The 22959-nt window shown below is 49.6% G+C and overlaps 2 protein-coding genes across 8 annotated transcripts in view; one reads left to right on the forward strand and one right to left on the reverse strand.

Moving 5' to 3' along the window:
• Window positions 1-22959, forward strand: part of CACNA2D4 (calcium voltage-gated channel auxiliary subunit alpha2delta 4) — a 133117-nt gene that overhangs the window by 78400 nt on the left and 31758 nt on the right. The window lies entirely within an intron of this gene.
• Window positions 1309-22912, reverse strand: LRTM2 (leucine rich repeats and transmembrane domains 2). 2 transcript variants are annotated; one of them, XM_049822253.1, is made up of 5 exons: window positions 22423-22912; window positions 11699-11830; window positions 10102-10263; window positions 5805-6395; window positions 1309-4030 (listed from the first exon to the last, which is right to left on the reverse strand). In XM_049822253.1, exons 3-5 carry the CDS (start codon window positions 10166-10168, stop codon window positions 3576-3578), a joined length of 1113 nt encoding a protein of 370 aa, XP_049678210.1. In that variant the 5' UTR covers window positions 10169-10263; window positions 11699-11830; window positions 22423-22912; the 3' UTR covers window positions 1309-3575. The 2 variants fall into 2 exon arrangements, with proteins under 2 accessions (XP_049678210.1, XP_049678209.1); XM_049822252.1 differs by lacking the exon at window positions 22423-22912 and adding an exon at window positions 12314-12436.

Consider the following 22959-nt stretch of genomic DNA (forward strand, 5'->3'; position numbering starts at 1 on the left):
GTGGCCCTGCCAGCCCCTGCATCACCCTGGCACATGTTGGACCTGCCTGCCCCAGAAAACCATTTCCTGAGGGCAGGCACCTGCCTGTGGCATTGGTACACCTGCCTGTGGCATTGGTATGCCTGCCTGCAGCAAAGGGTGCGTTCAGGGGGATTCCCCCCATGCCTAACCATGCCTGCAGGGGGAACAGGAGCCCCTGTCCCCACACACCAGAGGAACCCATTGCCTGGGCACAAAAGGAGCACTGGGTCTCATTCTGTATCCAGCATCCCACAGGAGAGCTTCATTTCTGACCATGCTGCGTACCGTGTTCCCTAGAGTGCCTGTGGACAGTGCAGCAGCTCGGTCACGCTAGGGCAGCCTGTTTTCCAGGTGTGCTAGGGAACAGAGTAAGAGCCTGTTTGCAAACAGTGGTATGAAGTGGGCATTTCCCAGTGAACCCTGTTACTCTGCATGAAAGAGGACAGGTCCTTGTCCTTCCAAGCCCAGTATCTGCTTTCCAGTGGGACTCCCCATAGCAGCCAGCCTTCATGTTTCTCAGCAGCTCTCTTTTCTCCCCTTTCCTGTCTTCTCCTTTCCTGGGCGAGTTTCTAAACATAGCAGTCCCTTGTCTAGGGTTGAGATTAATCCAGACTTTCTGCCTTATAAATGAAAACAAAAAGGAAAGGATGGGCAAGGTCATCATCAGTCCCACAACACAAGATATAGAAAATATTATTAGCAACAAAGAAAAATTGGTCAGGGTAGGAGGAGGTCATGGGGAAGGTGCAGGGAAAGGAGGTTTTCACCCCCCAACCCCTGCATTGTCCTCCACCTCCCTCCCATTCATTTTACCTCTAGCCTATCCCCTTAAAAACAATCTCTCTCTCACTCTCTTGCTCACTCACACACACACATACACACACACACATATATATAGATCCCATTTGTTTTGTGCAATATTTCACCATTATTTGATGCAAGTAAAATATAGATCTATAAATATACCGCTCTGACTCAAGTCCCATTTCAAGTATGATTGCGGAGTCCAGTATGGTAAAGGGAGAAGTTCCCCTGAGAGGGAGGTTGGGGAGAGGTTTGGATCCAGCAGGCAGAGTCTAGTCCTGGCTTGCTGGGAATGTGGAGCAGCAGTAACACGCATACGGAGTCTGCAGTGCACCAGTTCTGCCCTTCAGATCAGGCTACAGTTGCAGCACGTGGGACGGTTGGAGTGGCTACAGAGTGCATGGGGGAAGAGTCCTTCCTCCTCACATCTTGCGAGCCTTCCTCCTCCTCCTCTTCTCCGCAAGCAGTGTGCTGGGAGCAGCCTGGTCTTCTGCTTCCTGAAGAACAGCCTCCTCTGTCCCATGTATCCTTGTGTCAAAGGGAAGTCATGCTGAAACAGTCCAGAGGATCCTGTCTCTTTGCCTCTGGTGGCCCTGGGTAGGCCAGGAGCGATTTTGCCACTCCAGACTTTGATTAAAGACTTGGTATTTTGTGCCCATGGGTCAGTACAACCACCTGTCTGGGACCAGAAGGGGGTGAGAGGCCAGCGTGCATCACTTCCATGGGGATCCAGCAGCAGCAAGCAGGAGGGCTGTGAGATGTCCGAAGGCATTGGGATCCAGCTGGAGCAGGGGGAAGAGGTGACGTGCCCTGGCAGGGTCCACCTGCAGTGCATGCTCAGCTCTGAACACAGGTTGCTAGTGAAACACCCTGCAAAGCTGGGCTGGCTGCCAGCTTGTTTCCTGATGGCAGGGATCACAGCATCCACAGGCACTGCGGATGCACGACCTCCGGTGTCATCTTCCTCACCCAGGAATACCCACTGTGACGGGTTAGAGCAGGTTACCATGGCAATATGCATTCTCCCCTGGAGACAGCATTTTATCCCACTTCCAGTGATACAAAATGAGTCCTTATGTTGAGTTCCTTTCATATTTTTTTTCCCCTCTCACTTGTTTTTTTTTTTTCCTGTTGTGTTGGAAAGAGCTAAGACTAATAGGAGGCACTGCAGTCTGAGAGCTTTAAAATCTGGTTGGGGGAAGTCACCCTACATGACAGTGGCAGTGTGCGCAGTTGTGTGTGTGGGCACACTCATGTGCAGCTATGGATAGCAGTGAACACAGAGTGATGGTGAGGGGACCGTATGTGGGCTGTGCTGCCTACTGTGCTGGAGTCTCCCACCTGTGCCATGCTGTGGTCCAGGTTTGAGCCTTCATCTCAAGACCCTCCAGAACTGTGCCCCATCTCTTCAGTCACCCCAGCTGCATAACCCTGCTCCATACACTGTGCCTGCCGCTCTGCCAGCCATGCCAGCTCTTGGGTTGTGTCTTCTCCCACCACCTTCCCATAGGCTCACGCTACTCAGCATGGCTTACACTACCAAGAGTGGTAAGCCACCTCCTCCTCTAGTCTTTCCTGATGACCCACTTGTGCTCTGTCAATCCAACATTTCCAGATGGAGGCTTCATATCCTTCCTTACCCTCTCCATTTATCGTAGAAAACATAAAATAGAAAACAAGGACACACCTTATTTTTTTCATGCTGTGTACTCATTTCCACAGACTCATGCTGTACTTTAATAACTTTGCCTCTCTCCATCTTCTCCCACCCATTTCCACTGACTCTGTACTATGGCTGAGATGTTTCTGTTGGCTCCTCAGTGGCAGGGTGCATGTATTTTGTTTGAAGCAGGAGGTGGTATGCACTGTTTTGGTAAGACTAAGGTAAAATGGCTGAATGTATTCATGGCTGCATGCAGAGGGCAGATCAGCATGGGCACATGTGGATCTGCATACACAGGTGGCGTGTCTGGAGCTGGGTCTGACTGTGCCTGTGTGTTGGCATCAGAATGAGTCAGTGTGTGTGTGTACAGGACAGTTCTGTATCTGTGCACACATAGCAGATGATATGTGCGTCAGCTTGCAGATTTGGACTTGGCCAGGAGCAAAAAGAGGGACACTGCACTCCCTGGCAGTGTGTTTGAGTGATATGGGTATATTTCCACCTTTAAAAGTGAGAAGGGAAATCTCCCCTGACTGTTGTCATCCCCTAGGGACTTTCCTTCCCTTCCGATGTGCTCTCGGCAGCACTGACTTGTCGGGTGGGCAGCAACTTACTGTCACGCAACAGCAGTGACCCTAACAGAGACGCATGGACATTTCTGATGTCCTGCTCCTCACATAGGCTTTCACAGAACTGCTCTCTGTTTGCAGAGAGCTCTTGACAGGATACAGGACGACTCAGGACCGAAGCTGAGAGGATGACACAGGTTCCCAGAAGGTGCCAGCTGCCTCCACAGCAGGCATGCGAGGGAAACTCTGTGCAAGGGCATGAGGCACAGCAAGCACTCGAGGTCTGACTCTACTTTATTTGTCTGGGAGGGCCCAAGGGTGAAAGGGCACAAAATAGGCCTGGGGCAGAGGAACAGAAATTGAGCCAGGTGCCCTGACTCCCCAGAAGCATGTTGCACTACTTGGGTGAGTGGAGCAATAGCACAGTCTGTCTGTGAGAATGTATTTTGGGAGGACCCCATGCTTGACTGCTCTCCGGTACCTTTGTTCATTGCTGTCCCTTCCTTCCTAGAAGAGTTTCATGCCACAGAAGAGATTTGTTTTTGCTCTTCATGTTCACCTTCTGTGTCACCCATGAGTGGCTGCCTCTTCTTCAGCTCCCGGTGGTACTTGGCCATAAGGGAGGCATAGATGCAACCATAAGCAGCTGCCACCACCATCATGATGCAAACGATGCCGCAAACCACCCCTGCGATGATAACAGTGCCAATAGCCCGGCGCACGCTCACGGGCCTATATCGCTGTTTCTGAGGACATCCCACACTGGGCTCCACTTCTGTTTCTGGGCCTGATTTAGATTTGGAAGGAGTTGGACTTCCTTTAGTGCAGGGTGGGCCAGTATTGTCCAGCACTGTAGAGCTGTTCTCATCATCCAGCTGGGAGCAGTAGTTAAACATCTCCATGGGCACCATTCGCATATCCTTCCCTTTCAGCTCCTTGGGCAGGGTACATGCCAGCTGGTCGATTTTCCCACCTGTCCCAATAGAGATAACAGGAGTGAGCCACAGCTTCGTCCCGCACAGTGACAGCAGAGCTAGATCCCCAAGTGGGGTAAGTTCCTATGATTCCATTCACACCTGCTAAGTACTTGCCCTACATAAGTCAGCCATAGCAGCATTATGGTTACCAAGTGGGGAATTGCTTTATTATAGCAGTGGGGCCATAAAATCCAGTCCCTTGTGTGAATGCATTGCTGAGCAGAGAGAGTATTCAAGAGAGCCTGCCAGATCCTCAACGCTTGTCAAAGATGGAATGAGGGAGGAATGGCTGCACCTCCGTGCACCTGGCAGAAGGAGCACATGTGATATCCTTTAAAATGATTGTTTTGCCTAACTTGGAGGCATTTTGTATGCCTTGGCCCCCCACAACTGGAACAGCTTCAACCACGGCAGCTGACTGGTATGCTTCTGCCTAGGTTGGATTCGACAGTAGAGCTCATGGTGCATGATATCTGCATAGATATCTTTAAGGCCAAGACATGAAAGCCCTCTTAAACTGCCTATTAAGTCAGCCTCATACTGTTTAGTGAGTTATATAAGTGTCAGTCGAAACCATTTTAGAAAAGGAGAAGTTAAAGCAAAAAGGTAGGACCAGGCTGTATCTTCTCAAAATAACAACAGACACACAGTCCCATCTTCTAACAACTAATCCATCCCTCCTCTGTGAAAATAGTGACAGATGTTGAAACAAATGCTTGAGTGAGTTTGGGCAATTTCTTTGGAAGGGGACAAAAAAGCAAAATTAACTCCGTGTGCTTTCCATCGACTCTGTGATAAGAGAGACAAGAAAGAAAACAAACAAACAAAAGAGGGAAGTGGCATTCTTGTTTGATTCTGCTCACACAAATGCATATTTCAGACTGCAGTGTAGCCATAGGCATAGATAATCTTTTTGCAGCATGGCTGTGATCAGGAAGGACATGACAGCTGACTGTTGCTATCTGTGTGATTTGAGACCCTTTGCTACTCATTGGCTCCAATAACAGAAGGTCAGGACTTCAATCATTATTCCTGTAAAATGTGCCATCTTTCTCTGAGTTGCAGCTCCTGAAAGCGTGTCATCCTGTCGGCATTCCTGCTAAGTGACACATACCTTTCCAGCCTTCCGTATTTCGAGGAAAAGCTGGAAATACAAACTTGTCAAAAACTGCTTGGTTTGAAATGATGATTTTATAGCCAGTCTGACTTGGGCCTGGATTGTTAATTTGAGCTTTAGTTTGGTTTTGCTAATGTTAGTTGCGGTATTTTCCTAAGTGGCACTGTTTCCTATGGTTCTTTTGTTGAAAGCAAACCTGATGCTTTACAGCCAAATCTGGCTTTTATTTCTCCCAGTTTAAGAAAGAGAACGGGATGGTTATTTTCAAGCTTGAAAAGCATTTTTTCTCTTTAGGCAGAAAGGGCAAGGGGAACTCATAATCCTAAAATTTTGATGTTATTTGAGGAAAGTTCTTTCCTCTCCCAAGAAAAAAGAGTAGTCTTTCAGATTAGAAACAAAACAAGGAAATAGGAGATCTGGCGCTGCTGAGGACTTCTCAGACTGGCAGTGTTGCTATGTGAAGGTGCGGTGGCACCTACAGAGACAAAAGTTTCTTAGCATTGTAGTACAGCCCTCATGCTCCTTGGCTAAGATCTAGCATTCAGGTCAGCCTGACCTGCCAGATGTATCTGCTCATGTTTCTTCCCTGCCTGCCTTTGTCTGCCTTTCCGCAGAAGACCATGGAGCTTGGCCTCCGCTGCGCAAGCACCTACCTCTGTAGGAGAACCACTCCATCCAGTGCTTGAAGTCCCGGAGGTTGCAGTCGCATTCCCACGGGTTATCCCCAACTTGGAGTTGCTGCAGGCTGGTTAGTGGTTCAAAGGTCACCCTGTCCAGGCTCTGCAGGCGATTGGACCTGAGAGAGAGGGACCGGAGAGCAGGCAGGTCATCAAAGATGCCTGAAGGTATCTGGGCCAGGCCATTGATGGAGAGATCCAGCTGGCGCAGCAGGGCCGTGTGCTGTAGCAGGTCCTTGTCCAAGGCCCGGATGCTGTTGTTCCTCAGATGGAGCTCTGTGAGGTTCCCCAGGTCACTGAAGATGTTCTGAGGGAGCTGGTCCAAGAAGTTGTTGGATAGATCCAGCCTTTGTAGGGCAGAGAGGTTGGAAAACACTGCTCCCGGCAGGATGCTGAGTTTGTTGTTGAGAAAGAGGAAGGTCCTGGTGTTCGTGGGGATGTCTGAGGGGATGGAAGAGAGGCCCAAGCCACTACAGTCCACTTCCAGGTTGCCACTGTTACACTTGCAGGAGGAAGGACAAGCAAAGAAGGACTCGGCAGCACATAGAGACAGCCAACAGCCAAGCACTGGTAGGTGAAAAGCAGGGGAAAGAGAGTGCATGTGTTAGAGCAGTGCTTTCCCATCCTCACCCATCGCCGCCTTGAGCCCAGCTACGGCTACGATATAACCCTCACAGAGGGACAATTCACCGCAGTGCCCTGCAGTGTAGTGAGATTCCTCACAGCTACATCCCTTTACTGCTGCCCTGTACCCTGGCAGCAGGATTTTCCTCTTAGCCTTCTTTTCAAGAGCAAGCAAGTAAATATCCTTCCAGTTTCACAAGGAAGTTAGAACAGTGCATCCCAGAGGACTTTGCTGCCAGGTACTAGAGCACTGGAACCTGTCAGAGGAGAATGGAGCAGAGAGTGCTGGGAGGTGTCACCTCTGATAAAGGACAGCTCTTTCTAAACAGTCAGAGTTGAGAGAGGAGGGACTGGTATATATTTAAGAAGCTCTATTTTTTCAGAAATAGTCATGTTAATGAAAAGATTTTAAGAAAAATGAAAACAAAACAACCTACATCTCAGTTGTGCTCCTGCAGTTTGAATCCTAATTTTTGTGATTAGACCCTCTTAGACCCAGGTCTAAGTTAGCCTCTAAATCAGGGTAGCATTTGCTTTCCATATCCACAGTGTGTTGCGTGGACCTTGTGGCAAGAGACTTTTTTATTAATTAGATTACATTACAAAGGGACGACCAAGAAAGCTGTTAAAAAGTAACAAGTTGTCCCTAAACCACTGGGCACCTGGTACTTGCCATTGCTCTCAAAATAGTTTCCAAATCCCACCACAATAGCCCCACAAGTATCTCCTCTGACCAAAATTGCCCATAGCAATGGAGATGAGGGAAAAAAATGCAGGTAGGTAGTTGAAGAAAAGGGTGTTAGGAAAAAGGTTAGCACACACCCCCTTTCTCCTGCAGTGTCTCAAAGCTGATGTCAGACAATCCACAAAACAGCATTTTTTAGAGCTGTTGTGGATCACCATTCCAAATATGGGTCCAGATCCTGTGAGTGGTGTCAGAGGACTAGTTACCAACCCTCTCCCTGGGAGCCAGTGGCTTTTAAAACTCTCATTTCTGTGACAAAGAAGCATCAGCAACAGGAAAGCAAGCTTTCTGCCTTCTGTCATTAGAGGAGTGGGAGTTATGTTTAAGCTGACTATGTAAAACATTTGCATCCTTCATCTTCATTCCTATTGTGGAATTGAGATTAGTTTCTTCAATGTGGGAAGCAAATTCAGCTCCCTCGCTGGTTTTTAAGGTGACAAGTTTGAGCATTTGACTAAAACTGAAACAGGTTTTTCCGTATGTCATGCCTTGTCCTCTCCCTTTCTCACTTCAGAGAAAGTAGTCACTTGGGGTTGGTAGGGTCTTTTTAGGGGTGAATGGTAGCTAAAGTGGATGCATTTATTGTCTCGCCATTTTTTCCTGGACTGGAAACCAGATTCGTCTGTTCTGCTTTTTTCCAAAGAACCAATAAGCAGGTATTTTGTTTCTTAACCCCAAAAGAATCGTGAAAGGACTGCCATAGGAGAGGGAGCCAGTAGAGACCCATGCTCTGAAGCAGTTCTGCATGGAACAGCTCTACAGTCAGCCATGCTCTTCCTCTCTTCCCTCGCACCACTCTCTCTAGAGTTTAGTCTGACCCATAGCCCATTTTTTTAATATCAACTTTGCTTCTGTCAACACTGCTGCCTTCACACCCAAACCCTGTCATCCTGCCTAGGGCCTTTTTGTGTTCCCAGCAATCCTTGAGAGAACTGGCAGATTTATGGACTAGTAGCCTAAGGAGAACTACACAGTTTGGATCCTAAGCTATATGACTTTGTTAAGGGCCAAGGGATAAGTGTTCAGAGAGAGTGTCTCAGCTCTTTTTTATTTCACTTATCTTTCACAACTCCTGCAAGAACTTTTTTCTGTCCTACAGTTGAGATCTCAGGTGTACATCAGCCCAGGCTGTGCCAATCTGTATGTTCTTTTAATAATAATAATGGAACCTTATGGTGAAATACAAGAGATATCTTTACCCTGAGCACCTCTGTGCTTCCTTGTCATGCAAAGGTTGGGGTCAATAGCAGAGACTGCCATGAAAGCAGATCATAGCCTGTGGACTGGTGCAGTGCAGGCTGACTGATATATAATTCCATCCAGAATACACTGCACTCTTGCTGTAGGGAGAGAATTAAAAGAATGGGAGCTAGAGTGGGGAAGGGAGAGCGCCGTGAGTCACTCGGGTAACCCCATCTTTTCCTGGCTGCTTAACAATAGATTGATAGCTGTGTTGAGGAGATAACACTTAGCTGCTTTGTACACCAAGAAAGGTAAGAGCAGACTGTGTGTAATGCTATACAGGTGGCATTCTGTTCAGGACTTATCTCTCAAAATGCCTACCTGTCACCGGCCCCGACTGGGTGGCTTTGGGGTTCCACCAGAATGTGTGCTGGCAGTGGCTGGAAGGAACAAAGTCTCGGGCAGCTGGCTGTGGTTATGTTCAGGAACTGGATTTATGCCAAGTTTCTGCAGACGTATAGGATGTGCCAAAAATGTCTTGTTGTTACCCATATATTGCTTTGTGCTCTTGGAAATATTTTACCAAAATCATAAGGAGGAGAAGGCCTGATTTCATTTTCAGTCCCTGCAAGAGGTGCATCCACAAGGATGTGAGCTGAGACCAAGGAATTTATTGCACTGGTTAGAATGCAGCTCTACGGGGAAGAGAGGCAGGGAAGCGATAGAACCTGAAGCTGTCTTCCAGCCCTACAGAAGGATGAGTAGTATGTGTTTTCATGTTAGGGAAAGATGAAGTTACATTGTGGGGTGTTTGGTGACTCTGATAGGTAGCAGAAAGCTGATCCAGGTATATCAGATTAAGTCAAGGCTCAGTAGCATTCATTATAAATAATTTATACAGCAGTCTAGTCTGTGAGGATGGGTTACAAAGACACCTGTTTTCTGGAGAAGGAAACAATTCCCCCAGCTTCTTACAGTAGCAGCCCCAAATTTGATCAGGGGGGCAGGAACAAGGGAAACCACAGCTCGGCACCTAGGCATGCAATAGTGATGGATACCTTCCAAGTGCTCCCTTTCCTCTGCTGCAGTCCCCAGATGGTTCTCTGAAGTGCAGGTACATTCCCTGAAGCCCCTAGCAGTCTCTGCTCTGCATTCAGGGATACTATAGCAGATACCCTGGTCCACTGGGAAGATGCACAGGCTGAACTTTTACAATTGAATTTAAAAGAGTTCTTCTGTATTTACTCCTTGATTTTCACTACATGTGGCAGTGCCCAGTAGGAGAATTCTGCGTTCGCATCCTGCATTCCCTTCTAAAATCTGTCATGACTTCTGCTGTGGAGAGCTGGAAGCCTTGCTCAGCAACCTATGCATAAACCCCTACCACAGAGAGGAGTCTGCAGCTTACAGGATGCCGGTCTGAGAAATGTTCAGAGTGCATCTTTGTGCCATGGTATCTGTCTCGCTGTTTCTCACCTGCCAGGCCCACTGGAATTCAGAAGCAATCATCACTCGCTGTCCCACTTTAAGCCCATCTTCAGCTTTAGAGTCTCACTCTCCCTCCTAGCTCGCCTGGCCTCTAAAGGAATCAGGAATTAGTTCAAATATCTCCATTCTTAGCTGTCCCTCTCCCCTATTCTTAACCCTGATGTGACCTATTTTCTTTCCACTCCCTTGACAAACAGGATCATTGTACTTAGTACCTGAGTAGGCATTACTTACGACAAGCCTCTTGCCACCTCATGAGGAACCTGCTCCTCCACCGGTGGCCAGCAGTTGTAGGCAGCATGGTTGTCTTCTCCAGCGTGTCTTCACATCCACCAGCCAGCCTGGCACACGGCCCCAAAGGGAGGAGGAATGACCTTGTAGCCTGCCTGCTAGGTCCTGGAGGGGAGAGCAGAGCAGAGCGGGTGAGATTCAGTTCCCTGGGCGCAGGGCTGGGCTCCGTGTTGTCCTTTCCCCTCCCCAGCTAGAGTTTTGCCTTTGAGGCATTAGCTCAGTTTTGGAGGAGAGATGGAGGATGTTTCAGCAGGCGCAGCATGACAAAGGCACAACGTTAATTCACTTTGAACCTCACAGTGCAGAGATAAGGCCAAAGAGACAAGCCGGTGCTTGAACAGCTTGTTACGGTAGCTACATTAGCCTCATGCTCAAGGTTAACCTGATGAATTGCTGAGGTGACCCTGCCAGGGCAGCAGACTCCAGCCCGTTCCCTCTCGCCTCCATGCAGGCTGGTACCACCTGTGCATCCTCTCCCTGACACACAGCTCAAGCTCACCGAGGTCTGGGCACCAGCAGCTGCCAAGGCGCTTCTCCCCCCACCCCGGTATTCTGTGCTAGTGCTTCCTTTATGTTTTAAGGTAAAATGGATGTGATGGCTAGAGCAGGGCTGAGCAGAGCACAGCTTCAGCTTAGAGATTTCACACTGCAGCAACTGCAGGAGCTGAAGAGCGAGTGAGCCTCAGAGGAGAAGGGAGGACCCGGGGCGGGGGAGACTGAGTGGGAGTGTTGAAAAGAGAGGAATTACATCTCAATTAGAAGAAGGAAAAATGCTCAGTCTAATTAGAAACCCAAAGACCATAAACTCTCCCCTGACAATGAGTGACTGACAACAGGTTCCAACTTCCCTCCCGCTTCCCTTTTGGATACAGGCAAGCAAGAAGAGGGGAAACCCCACAGACCCTCCTGTCCCCCTGCTTGCTTTCTGATGTGCCACCCACAGTTGCAGCAGCAGTTAGATGGACACATTTCAATCAGGTTACAGAAATAAACCATCCTCCGTCCCCTCTGAGGGGCTCTGACAACATCCACAGCCATTATTATAACTGGGTGCTGCACTCCCACCGGGACACCCTCCCCACACACGTGCCAGCTGCTTCCCCTCCCCCAGGCTCCCATGACTGATTTATTTTATATGGGAATGTAAACCACCAGGAAATATTTAAATTAGCACCTTGATGAGACAGATGAGCAGGTTCAGTGCCTGGACTAGTACATTTGCAAGGCTATTTAGATCATTTACCCAAATGCCAATGCACCAAATAGAGGAATACCTCTCACGGCACTGAAACCGATCCAGCCTTCACCCGTTGCAGCCCCCCACTCCCCAAACCGAGCTAGAGCCCTTTCCCTGCAGTCCCCGCTGAAAGAGAAGCCGCAACAAATAACTGTCCCCAGTCGGTGCTTGCACTCGCCCTGGCTGAGAAGGAGACTTTCAGCCTCCCCCATATCAACGTCTCTGTCCTAACGGCCACCCCTGAAGTCTCCTGTCCCCGGCTGTCTGTATCAACAAAGAGGATGAAAAGCTGCAAGCACTTACCTGGAGGGGCTCTGCCCGCAGCCACTTCCACCCGATTCCCCGGGCACTGCCCAATTACAGCCTCTTCCTTCCCTCTCCCTCCTTGACTTTCACTCCCCGGCAGCAGGCTTTCCGTGTGCTCTATTTAACTCCCTACAGCACAGAAATAAACGGCAGAGTTAAGCTGACAGCCACAGAGCCTTATCTGCCTGCTGGATAGCGGGAGTCATTCAGCTCCAAATCCCGTTGCCGAACAATCGCGTCCTTGCTCTCAGCATCAGGGGCTGCCTGCCACGCTCTGTCTTTCCCTCTTCCCCACCTTCACTCCATCTAACTTTGTCAGGGTTATAGATAGCTCTGTTCCTTGCGCTCTCGCCTTTTGGCTCTGTTTTGTAACACCCCATCTGTATCAGCTGGCTCGGCTCCAATCAGGGGGGCTAAGCTTTTTAAAAAAAAAAACAAACACCAGCTTCCTTGGGTGCTTCGTGACACGGCTTCCCTCTGCAGTGTCCCCTCAGCCCAGACCCCCAACTCAGGCTTTGGGCTGGTGTCTCCCCCACCCTGCTCGCTGCTCTGTGCGATTCAGCCATGCCACCCCCAGGCGACAGTGGGGGGCTGAGAGCAGGACCAACATACCGGGGCGCGAGGATGGTGATGGGGTCAGGGTTTCTAACCCTAGCTCCTTCTGCTCTGGCAGGGCAAGTGCGGCTCTTGCACTCATTTCTGGTACCTCACGGAAGCCTCTTTCTCTCAGGCAGCGCCAAGGCTCAGGCACGGAGTGCAGGGTGGGAGGAGCAGCCGTGTATAAATAAGCCCTTTCCCTATGTTTAGAATTTATTACAGTGCATAGTGATTAACACCTGTTCAGGCTTCAATGCTGTCTCCTGCACTGCCACACGCACAAAGATGGAGGCGCCTTGATAAACCCGAGATTCTTTTAAAAGCATGTCACACAAACACAGTGCTTCCCACCCCATAGATAGCAGCCACCCTTTGTGCACTCATACATGTTTCAAAGACTTAAAAGCAGCTGTCTTCATGTATGTATGCAGATATAGTCACCAGTCTAGCTTACATTTACAGATTTGTGCACAGAGTTGGGCTTGCACGCGTACTGGGGACTCTTCTGTGACCCATATTTATCAGCATCCGTGTCTTGCACAAAACTGCCTGCTTCTCCAAGCATAACATAGGCTCAGGTGGCAGAGCAGTAGATTTGGAATAGGTAGAGGTTCCTGACTACTGAAGTGCAAGGGACAATGAGCTTCTGCATTTATACCTTGAAGTGGTATGTTTATGGAGAAATTTTAATTCCAAGGATCCAGAAAAACCCAGTTTCTCCCACGTATCTATTGCCTATAAGCATATTAGACCCTTAGTGATTAACATTCTGCAGCCAGCAGAGAGCACGGAGGCAGAGAGGATTTTTAAGAGTTTCTTTTTTAAAGGTTTTCTCTGACTTATCTTGAATTCTGACTTAATTAGCTGTTTTACTGTGGCCCAAGAGATGCCTTCTGCTCTGCAGAGCACCAGGCCAGCTGCGCTCACTGCCAACACAGCACTGGGAACCTCATAGTCCTGGGGCAATTAGCACCTGCCCACAGCACAAGGCTCTCCAGAGCACCACCAAATCTGTCCGGCTGCTTTCAGCCTGAGAGCCGGGGACTTTTCCAGCAGTGAGGACTCTGTCAGACCTAGGAGTGCCCCCCATGCACCCTCGGCGCAAGGCATGAGGCACCATGCCACCCGTTCAGAACTAGCATGGCATTGCCTGGGTTTGGGGGCTCAAGGCTGATCTGCATTGCTGGAGCTCAGAATGCTCTGAAGTCACCCAAGGGCTCCACAAACCAGGCATTAGTTTTTCTTCCAGGCTTACTAGGTGATTCCTTCCCCCTGGAGCAACATGTCAGCTGAATGCTTTGTGATCCATCGGACACAGTGTCCAGAGCTTTCTTCCACGTGTTTGGAGTTGAGTCTCTTTTCCAGATTCTGGAGAAATTAACAGAGTAGCCTGTGGGGGCTGGTGATGGCCTTTTCTTCTTGCCATTTGATATAGGACAGTAAAAGACAACTTTTTTAGTTTCAGCTGAAAGCAACAGAATGAAATCATCCATTTCTGGCCCATGGGCTCCAGTGGCCAAAAATATACTGAGCTGAAGTGCCACTTGGACATCTGGCCTGCTGTCAGACTCAAGAGGACTCTCTAATGAGGATTCCCTTAATTGGCTCGAACAGGGAACTTTACTGCTGGGGGGGATGCTCAGGAGATTGTAATGGCTCTGCAGCAGTTGCCAGGGCATAAAAGCTACAGCAGGCACTATCACTGTCTTGTGCTCCCTGTATACCTGCCCAGTCACCAGTAATGTTTGCAGTATCTCTCTAAAGCCTTAGCTTTCATAAGTCAGGTCCCAAAGACCACGCTGTGAGGCTGGGGAGGGTTTCCGTTTACTGCATCCACATACTGTTTTACTAACACTTCCCAATTCTGTGACACATTCTATCCAAAGCTTTCCATCTGCTTTATGAATGGCTCTTACCATGGTTGTAGGTGTTGTTGATATTTTCTATTTAATGACCCCCAGAATTAAGGCTGAGGTCGTAACTGCTAGTGCCTCTGCTCTAGGTAGGTGGATAAAGCTATCCCATTTTCCAGACAGGGACACTGAGGCTAGAGAGACAGGTGACTGTGTCACTAGGATGAGTTGCAGTCAGAAACAGAGCGCAGCAACCTCTGTCTCTGATTATCTCTCCTAGTCCTTTGCACTAACCCTTGGATCATGGCTCAGGGATCAGACTCCGTTAACAGCCTGGCTTACGAGCACTGGCAGGGCACGTGGGTGACCTATATTACAAAAGAGTAGGTAACAGAGGCTGCAACAGATGCCAGCAATAAATTATCAGGAAGTACACACAGACATTCATCCCTCCCCCCCACTCTCCTTGGCAAGTGATGGCAAAGTCCCTTTCCCCTTTCCAATGTTGAACTGCTTCAGCCTTTATCAGAAAAGCAGCAGGGTGAGGGAGGGCATAGAGGACACTTTAAGGAGATTATCTTTTTTTCTTCTCCTTTTCTTGTTGTGTTTAGGATTCTTGTTTATTACCATCACCCATAATGTAGGGGGACAGTGGTACCCTAGAGCCCAGTGATTAAAGCACGTTGTTCTATGTTTGTTCCTTCATCAGCCTTTGGGGGAGAAAAGCTGGTGCACAGAGGGCAGGGAGACGCGGCAGCCATGGGGTCTGACTACAGCAACTGAAAGTTCATGAAGTAACCTGGCTGACGGGTCCTAGGGCGAAATCGTGCTCCTGACAGTACCACAAGTGGGTTTAGAGGGCATGGAGATGATGCCCGTTCCTGGTCCCCCAAGAGCCCTAGGTCGGTCTAGCAAATCATTGACCACAAGAGGTCACCTTGGCTGAGCGGCAGCTCCTCGTTTGTTGTTTATTTGGACTGCGAAAGCACCCAGAGGAGGCAGCCAAGCTCAGCAGCACTGTAGAAACATACAGTGTGTGTCGCTGCCCCAGTGAGCTTCTGAGCTAAATAGCTGGGGGCTTCATTTCCAGCACTTGCTGATTTATTAACACATGTGTTCAGGATTCATTAGTGTTGTGCTGTCACAATCAATGGAAAGCACATTTTAAATTCACACTAGAAACCCAGCTGCAGAAGAAATGGTGCCATCTGACTTGCAGTGATCGATCACAGCTAAGCAAAACACCTCATACAGAAAGCTGTAAAGTAAGTGGAAGGCGTGCAAAATCCACTCGGCATTGTAAGGGACTCTGTCACATTCCTGACTTGGTGTGAATAAAAACCTCACCCTATTCTCTGGGATGTAGAGAGGTCAAAAAGCTTCTCATCTTGGAATGACAATGTGTAGGCACCTCTGAAATGCAAATGTGATTGGTGTTAAAAAATGTTTCTTCTCCAAGCCCCTCCAAGAAAAATCAACTTTATCTCCATTTTACAGAGGGGTAAACTCTGACAGAGGTAACAATGGCTGCTGAGTTTACCTGGCTGAAATTTCAGCTGCCCAGCTTTTGATACCTCATCATGAGCCCACATCAGTTCCCCACTCAATATTTTCAAAGCTGCCAAGTGCAGTGTTTACACTGGATCACTTGGGCTTGTAAATGCTCTCCTGTCCTGCAGAGATGATTTGTAAGGCTTATCGAAGTTACACAGAATAAAGGAGTTTTGGTGGGGCTTTCCTGATGGGCCTGTGGCAAAATCAGGAGAGAAGCCAGTTTTCTTGATTCCTCATGCCATACCTTAACCAAGAAACCTTATTTACATCCCAAGCCTCCCTGACCAATGCACAATAACGAGACTGAGAGATGTTAGAGGGGCTGGAAATACCAAGGGCATTGGGCCCCATCAAACCCTCTGGGAAAGCACAGAGCATCCGAAGGGGAGCCAGGGCGGGTAGCACTGATGGGAAAGACCCAGATTGTTGTGGAGAAGTGGGATTCCTTGGGAAGCTGTGGAAGCAGGTGGGGAGACCGGGATATCCAACACGGGAGTGACAGGAAAGTCCCAGCACAGTGAGAGTGCAGCATATGGAGGAGGCCCAGAGCAGCAGCAGGAGGAGAGCTGAGGGGGCAGTTGACAGGAAGAAATCCAGCCATGTGTGTGCCAGCATCTTCTCCAAGTATTATTGAATGCGACAGACCACGTGCATGTTTCCTCCATGCAAAACGGAGGCAGCTGAGAAGGGAAGCGGGTGAGGGAGTGGGAGAGGGGCTCAGAGGAGGGACACGTAAGCTGGCTACCCAGTTTCCTCCTCTTTTTCTTGCCACAGAGTGATGTTTTTGTTCTTCTCACATTGTTGGCAAAAATTGGTAACCGAGTGAGATGTGGAGGGGGGTTCTACATGAAGGCTGAGATAACATTTTCTGATCCAGCCGGGAACAGTTGGCTGTGGGTGGTGGCTTGTCACCAGCCCTGCCAATTCTAATCCAGATCCCAGTTTTTCTCTTTCTCTCAGCTGTGAAGAGCCTTCTCTACAACTTTAATTTCCTGCAGGGGTTAATCCCATGGTCAGTAGTAGCTCAGGCCCTTAATCCTTGCACTCAGCCCCTTGACAGAAGGACTGCAGCCGCTCCTGACCCAGCAGGTCTGAGGGAGGCATCATTCTGCTCCCAGTTCCTCCTTTACACCCCACAAGCATTCTTCAGCTCACTGGCATTCAAAATGCCACACACACACCCCCTTCCTGCCAAGCCTAGCCCGGGGCTGTGGTGGGTGGCACATCCCAGGGAGAGGCTCCAGGCCAAGAAGACGGCTTGGTGGGAGAATCCTGGTTCTGTGGTCTTCATTCCCCTCCCCACACCACACCAGGTATTTTCCACACTTCTTAGTTGGATGGTGCTCTGGATCCCCAAGTAATCCCTTTCTTGTTTTCATTCGGGTAGTGTTCAAGAAGGAGGGTATGCATGGGCCCACATTTGTGAAGAGTTCCCCGAGGGCTCAGAAATTTTGAGATGATCCCAGTACCTTCCCTGGGTCTCTTATTAGGGGCAAAGGATGCAGCAGATCCATAAGAGGGAAGGTCCCAGCCTGTCTGAGACATGCACAGAGTAGTAGATGGATGTGCATCAATTTAGCAGCAAGATAGGAAAATGTAAGTTTTTTTATTAATATAAGCTCTCAGTTCACAGTTCTGTCCCTGGAGTGCTAGGCCAGATGTCTATCAAACAGTACGGCCAGACTGCCAAACCAAGAGGCTTCCAGATCAATACCAAGAAACCTGTGTTGTACCTTATGGGGCCCAGGGCACTTCAGCCGTAAGCCTTTCTCCTGTGCTTCCTCATTCCTAGAATCAGGTGAGCTTCTGCAAGCCTGGGTGATCCTGTGCACACAAAATATCCCACACCTACTTGTTTGCCATCATTCATGTCTGCATTTCCCCAAGAACTGGCTTTGCTTTTTTTGATAGTCTGTATTCTGAAATACACCGGGACTCCGAGCCCACTAGCCTTCCTAGTGCTTGACTCTGGTTACTTTTGCTTCTGGTGGAGAAGCTAAAGTGATGGAGAACTGCCACCACCTAAGATGCTGAGTGAATGCTAAGATGCTCCCCCTCCTCCTCACCCCGCACCTTGGCTTCCATTCCCCGGCTGCCAGCCTCTCTGAATCAGACCACCGGCTGCAAGGGTAGCAGCTTGCCACTTCAGCAGTTGGAGCAGGAGGAGGGAGAGGAGGTAGAAAACACAGTGGGACAAGGGAAGAACTTCATTGCTGTCCCACTTCACAAGCCTGTGGCCCGGGGGGTGTTCACGGGGGTAGGGATTATCTATGCAATCACAGTGGTGGGGCAGAGTACAAGATGCCAGCAGTAAAAATCCTCTCTGCTCTTATCGTAAGGGGATCAGGAATCCAGCACACACACAGCTCCTGGCAAACCTCCCAAGGAAAGGCTGACTCTCATTGTTTGTACACGATGCATTTACACTGAACTCTGAAGGAGACCTTTTTCTGCCTTAGTGAGTTGCATAGATCTGTTTCACTTGGTTGCCACTGTGGCATGAGGTCGGCAGTGCTGCCTGTTAGAGAGAGCCTGGAGCTCTTCTTCCCCTTCCCCATTGCCCCCCATCACCTTCCCAGAGCATCCAAGAGGGAGATCCCTGCAAACTCCACACAAGCTGCTGCCTGCAGCTCCAGGGGTGCCTGAGGATCTCTGGGACACACTTACACTCTTTACAGGCTGGGAACATTGCCTATAGCTCAACAAGATGTGGTGACAGTTCTCACAAGCCAGAGCTCCAGCCAGGATTCTTGGATGCATCTGGGTTAGCACACATACCACAGCCCCATGCTGCTGAGCTTGCTGAGTCTGGGGAGGGTCTTCAAATTTGATGTGACTTTAGTTTTCTGGAGGGTTTGCAGCCACAGAAGAGTTACGAGTATAGCAATGTTCACCTCCAATCAAAATCCCTAAAGGCAAGTGGTGTGGAGAGCAGGGCCCACCCTCAGCGCCTCTGCCCCCACACAGGTACCTCGCAGCAAAATCGCAGCAGCAGCATGCCCTGCTTTAGGGAGCACCGGCAGCAGAGAACCAGAAGCGGAAAGAGAGCCCAAGTGATGAGTGCTAAGTTGCCTCTAACAGCTCCTCTCGAGACTCAGGGTGTGGTTCTACTTTTTTATTCCTTGTGTGAGGGCATGGTCCATGGGGAAGGAAGCTTCCCAGCTTCCCAGCCTCCTTGGAGTGAAGAGGAGCATGGCAGCAGGGCCTGTCTGCAAAGTAGCAGCCTTTTCTTACAGTCAGTTGTGAAGTTCAGACTTGTATGGCCCTGCTGTAAATTTTAGTCTCAGTCCTTCCTGTGATGGGTGTGCAGCATTGCAGTGTATAAATAATGGAAAGTCTCTTGTTTTCCCATTCATAAAAAAAGGATCAAGAAAACACCATTTTCATTTTTTTAAAAAAAATTGCCATATGATAAAATATGCTATTTGGCTTGCAAAGCCAAGCACTTAAATGTGAGTTAGTACCTGCAGAACCTTAATTCAGCCACTTGCATGTATGCATTACAACACAGCCTTTGCTTACCCGAGCAAGTACTATTTCTTTTTTTCACAGGACCTGTCCCATACTCAGTGTAAAGGGCACGTGATACTCAAGCTAACAATGAGGATGTTGTAATAAATAAGGCTATTTTTATATGGTCAGTATTAAATATTAAACCGCAGTTTTGGCAGGTGGTCACAGTCTGTTCATTCCTAATTTTGCGGGTGCCCAACACGAGACCCTAGGGGCCATTTTGCAGAACTGCTGAGCACTCACAGCTGTTTTCCAAAATGCTGGCAGCTTAGCCAGCAAACTGGTACGATCTCGAGGAGTCAATGTCTCCAAGAGCCAAGAGGCCTCAGGCTCCAGTCCTGCACCTGCTGCTCCTTCCCTGTGTGGCTAAAGAGGAAGTCTCTTTCCCTTCAAAAGCAAGGATAATAACCACTCTCTCTTGCCTCATCAGGAGCATAAATTCTCTATCATGAGCTACGAGGCAACTGTAGCAGCCAGCATCTTCAGAACACCACAAGACAATGAATAATGATGTGTTGCCTGCAGGGCTTGGATGGCAGGCAGTAAACAAATAAAACAGGCACACACTTTGCAGTACCAAAAAAATAACAGCCCCCTGCTTCACTCCCTGAGCACCATGTAGCCAGTGCCCTGAATGAGGCAGCTTATGAAAATAAAGCACGTCATCCTACCAGTCAGGACTGCAACCGGGTGCAGATGGCATGCTGCCCCCAATCCCAACATTTCCTAACTTTCAACTGCCAGTTTCTGCAATGTGAATAAAACCATATTTCAAGTAATCCCACCCCTTGCAGGTGAAACAACTTTTCCTTCCATCTCTCCAGCCTGGAATTGAACTGGTTTATACAAAAAAAATACTTCTTCTTGCTTTTAAGACACCCTCAGCCACACAAGGCATTTTTGTGAGCCAGCATTTGGTAAAGCCACAGCAGGAATAAGGTATTTCCATGCAGTAGGGACAAACAGCACAGGACTCCAACTCCAGCTCCTTCCTACTGAGGACTGGAGTGTGTGTCATGGTGTAGTACTATGGAGCATTACCCAGCTGGCAGGAGTGTCCCAGTATGGTCATTTGAATTACGGCTTGAGCTACCCAGGGCTGGGACAGATGTCAAGAGGTGTAAGCAGCTGCTTGTAACCAAACATGGCAAGTGAAGGAAACTGCTTGGTCTCTCTTTTGAATCGGCAACAGGCAAGTGCTGAAGAGTCATCAAAGAACTGCCCAGAAATGTCCTCCCACAGGCTTGAGCCTGTCCTCATCCTGTTCCAGCCTCTGCTGCTCCCTGGATCCTTCTGTCCTTATGGCCCTGTGCTGCTGCTTGGTCTTCCCTGCTGCACCAAGGCACAGGTCTCCTTTCATCAGGCTTCTGTGGTTCTGAAGAGCCTATAAAATCCTTTCTGCATCAGGCTTAGAAAAGCCAGAGGAAGAGCAGAAAGCTGGAGTAGCTCATGAAGGTATCAGAGCTGGGAGTGCACCTTGCTAGCGTGTGGCATTCACTTTGCTGGAGGCAAGGGTAAAGTCATGATCTGCTATAAAAATTACGTAAAAGGGCTTCCCCCCTTTCTCTTTGCAAACAGCCCCTTTGCTCAGGATTTACCATAATTCCTCCAAGTGGGCAAGATACAGTAACAGAGACTGCACTGATGTCTGACAGGGAGACAACTCCCGCAAGCCTTTCGCTCATGTGGAATAATTCCCTTGCAAATGTTGTTTGCCCACAGCAGTTGCACGAAGATCCACCCCCCGCCCCCCAACAGACCCGAGCGACAAAGCTCAGAAGAAAAATGGTTTGCAATTCTGGAAAGGCACCCCCTCCTCCTCACCACTAGAAACGTCCCCTGCTTTGTGACAAGTCCCTGTGTGCCTTTAAGGGTCCCCCTGTCTTTTAAGGCTTTCCTTCTTTAAACCCTGCAATAGCAGCTGCTCCAGCCCTTCCCCAAATGAGACCTTCATTTCTCCCTCCGTCCTTGGGTGGCAGATCAGGCACCCTGCTCGCAACCATTGCCATTGGGGTTGTGCTGGACGTGGCACATTCAGACTACCTGATAGTCCCCGTGGCAGGCCTTGAGCCTGGCTCGGTCATGACCTGGTTGGAGCAACAGCTGCAAACATCCTCTCTCCCCAGACTGGGAGAGCTCTGATTTTACATGTCTCTCTTAATTAGCACGAGATGCAGTGGCAGTAATAAACTGAGCAGGCAGAGAGAGAAGGGGGGGTAGAATGCCCTGCGTGGGATGTATGTGTGCACGTGTCTGTGCATGTGCATATATGCACACATGTATATATGCATGCGCACACACACATGCTAACGCTTACGTATATACCCCTACCCATAGGGGGCTTCACATCAGCTCATTTGGGACCTCATTCTCCCCCTTTCCTCCCAGGCAGGGCTGGACAAGTCCATGAAGTTTCTCTGTGCTGTGTTTCACTCCCACCCTCAGTGCTGTGCCTTCCGCCCAAAAGTTCAGAAATCACAGGCTCAGCCTGTGGGGATGCTGGAAGCAACTTGGGACTTATTTTTGGCTCTACTTGTGATATGGCATCCTTCACTTCATGTCCTGTGGTCATGCCCATGAGCTTTGTGTGTGAAATTGTACATGCACACAGACACCCTTACACATACGCATGCCCCCTCATCCTAAAGCTGTATATTGAGTGCTGGACCTGTTCAATTTTGGTCCTCACTTCTTCATTTTAGGTTGTTCTTACTAAGACAGCTGAGACCAAAATGATACCCAGCAAAGCCACCATGGGTCAGGTGAGTGGCACCTCACATGCCGACCCCTCTCGCAGCCCCGAGGAGAGGACAAAAGCCAGGGCTCACCAGGAGCTGCTTGGTACCCGGTGACTACAGCAGCAAGCACTTAGCCTCAAAGCCTCACCTGAGCTGCCCGTGCTGCAATGAAAGACATTGGTGCCATTCACAGCTGGGAGAAGTTCCTCCCAGCTGCCTGCACTGAAACTGGACTGGAACCAGAACCAGCAGCCTCTGCGGCAGGGTTGTCATCCTGCCTTATGGGGAAGATCGCTGCCCGTGAACCTCGCACAACTGGGATTTGTGGACTGTGCCGTCTGGCAGACGGTGCTGCTCCTGACCACCACTCTGCTCCCCGAGGAAGCCGGTTCTTGGGGGGCAGCTCCACTGATCTCGCATAGCCGGGAAGCGGGGGGGAATACAAAAGAGAGATGTTGTTACTTACCTCTCTCAGGCTGGGATGGACCCTCCTGTGAGAACTGCAGCTCTTCCAGCGAACACGGTACAATCCCAAAACAAATCCAGCAGAAAGTCCCTCCGTCGCCGGCTGGGCTCTCAGTGGACCCTAGCTGTCAGGAGCCCCTCCTAGCCAGCCACTCACCCTGCGTGGAGGGCAGAGGAGCCGCACGGCGAGATGGCAGCGTGGGAAAGGGACTGTAATCCTCCGTAAATAATAAATAGGGGAGAGGGGGAGAGAGAGAGAGACGGGAGAGGGAGCGACTGCGCGCGGCGAAGTGACAGCTGGGGGTACATCTGCGATGGCAGCAGCACGCGCACAGGAGCGCGCAGAGACGGTGCAGAGGAGTCACCCTGCCAGGCAAGCAGGGTCTGCTCCGAAACACCCAAGGGAAGGAGCTCAGGAGGTTTTCCCTTCTCTCGACCCCTCCTGGAGAAAGGGCAGTTGCTGTCAGCCCCTCTCTCTCCCTCCTCCCCCCCTTGCCGCCATCCCTCTCCGGGTGCCGGGGAGGGGTGAGGAGATGCC

Source organism: Accipiter gentilis, chromosome 18 (genome assembly GCF_929443795.1).
Source record: "Accipiter gentilis chromosome 18, bAccGen1.1, whole genome shotgun sequence".
Lineage (NCBI taxonomy): Eukaryota > Metazoa > Chordata > Aves > Accipitriformes > Accipitridae > Astur > Astur gentilis.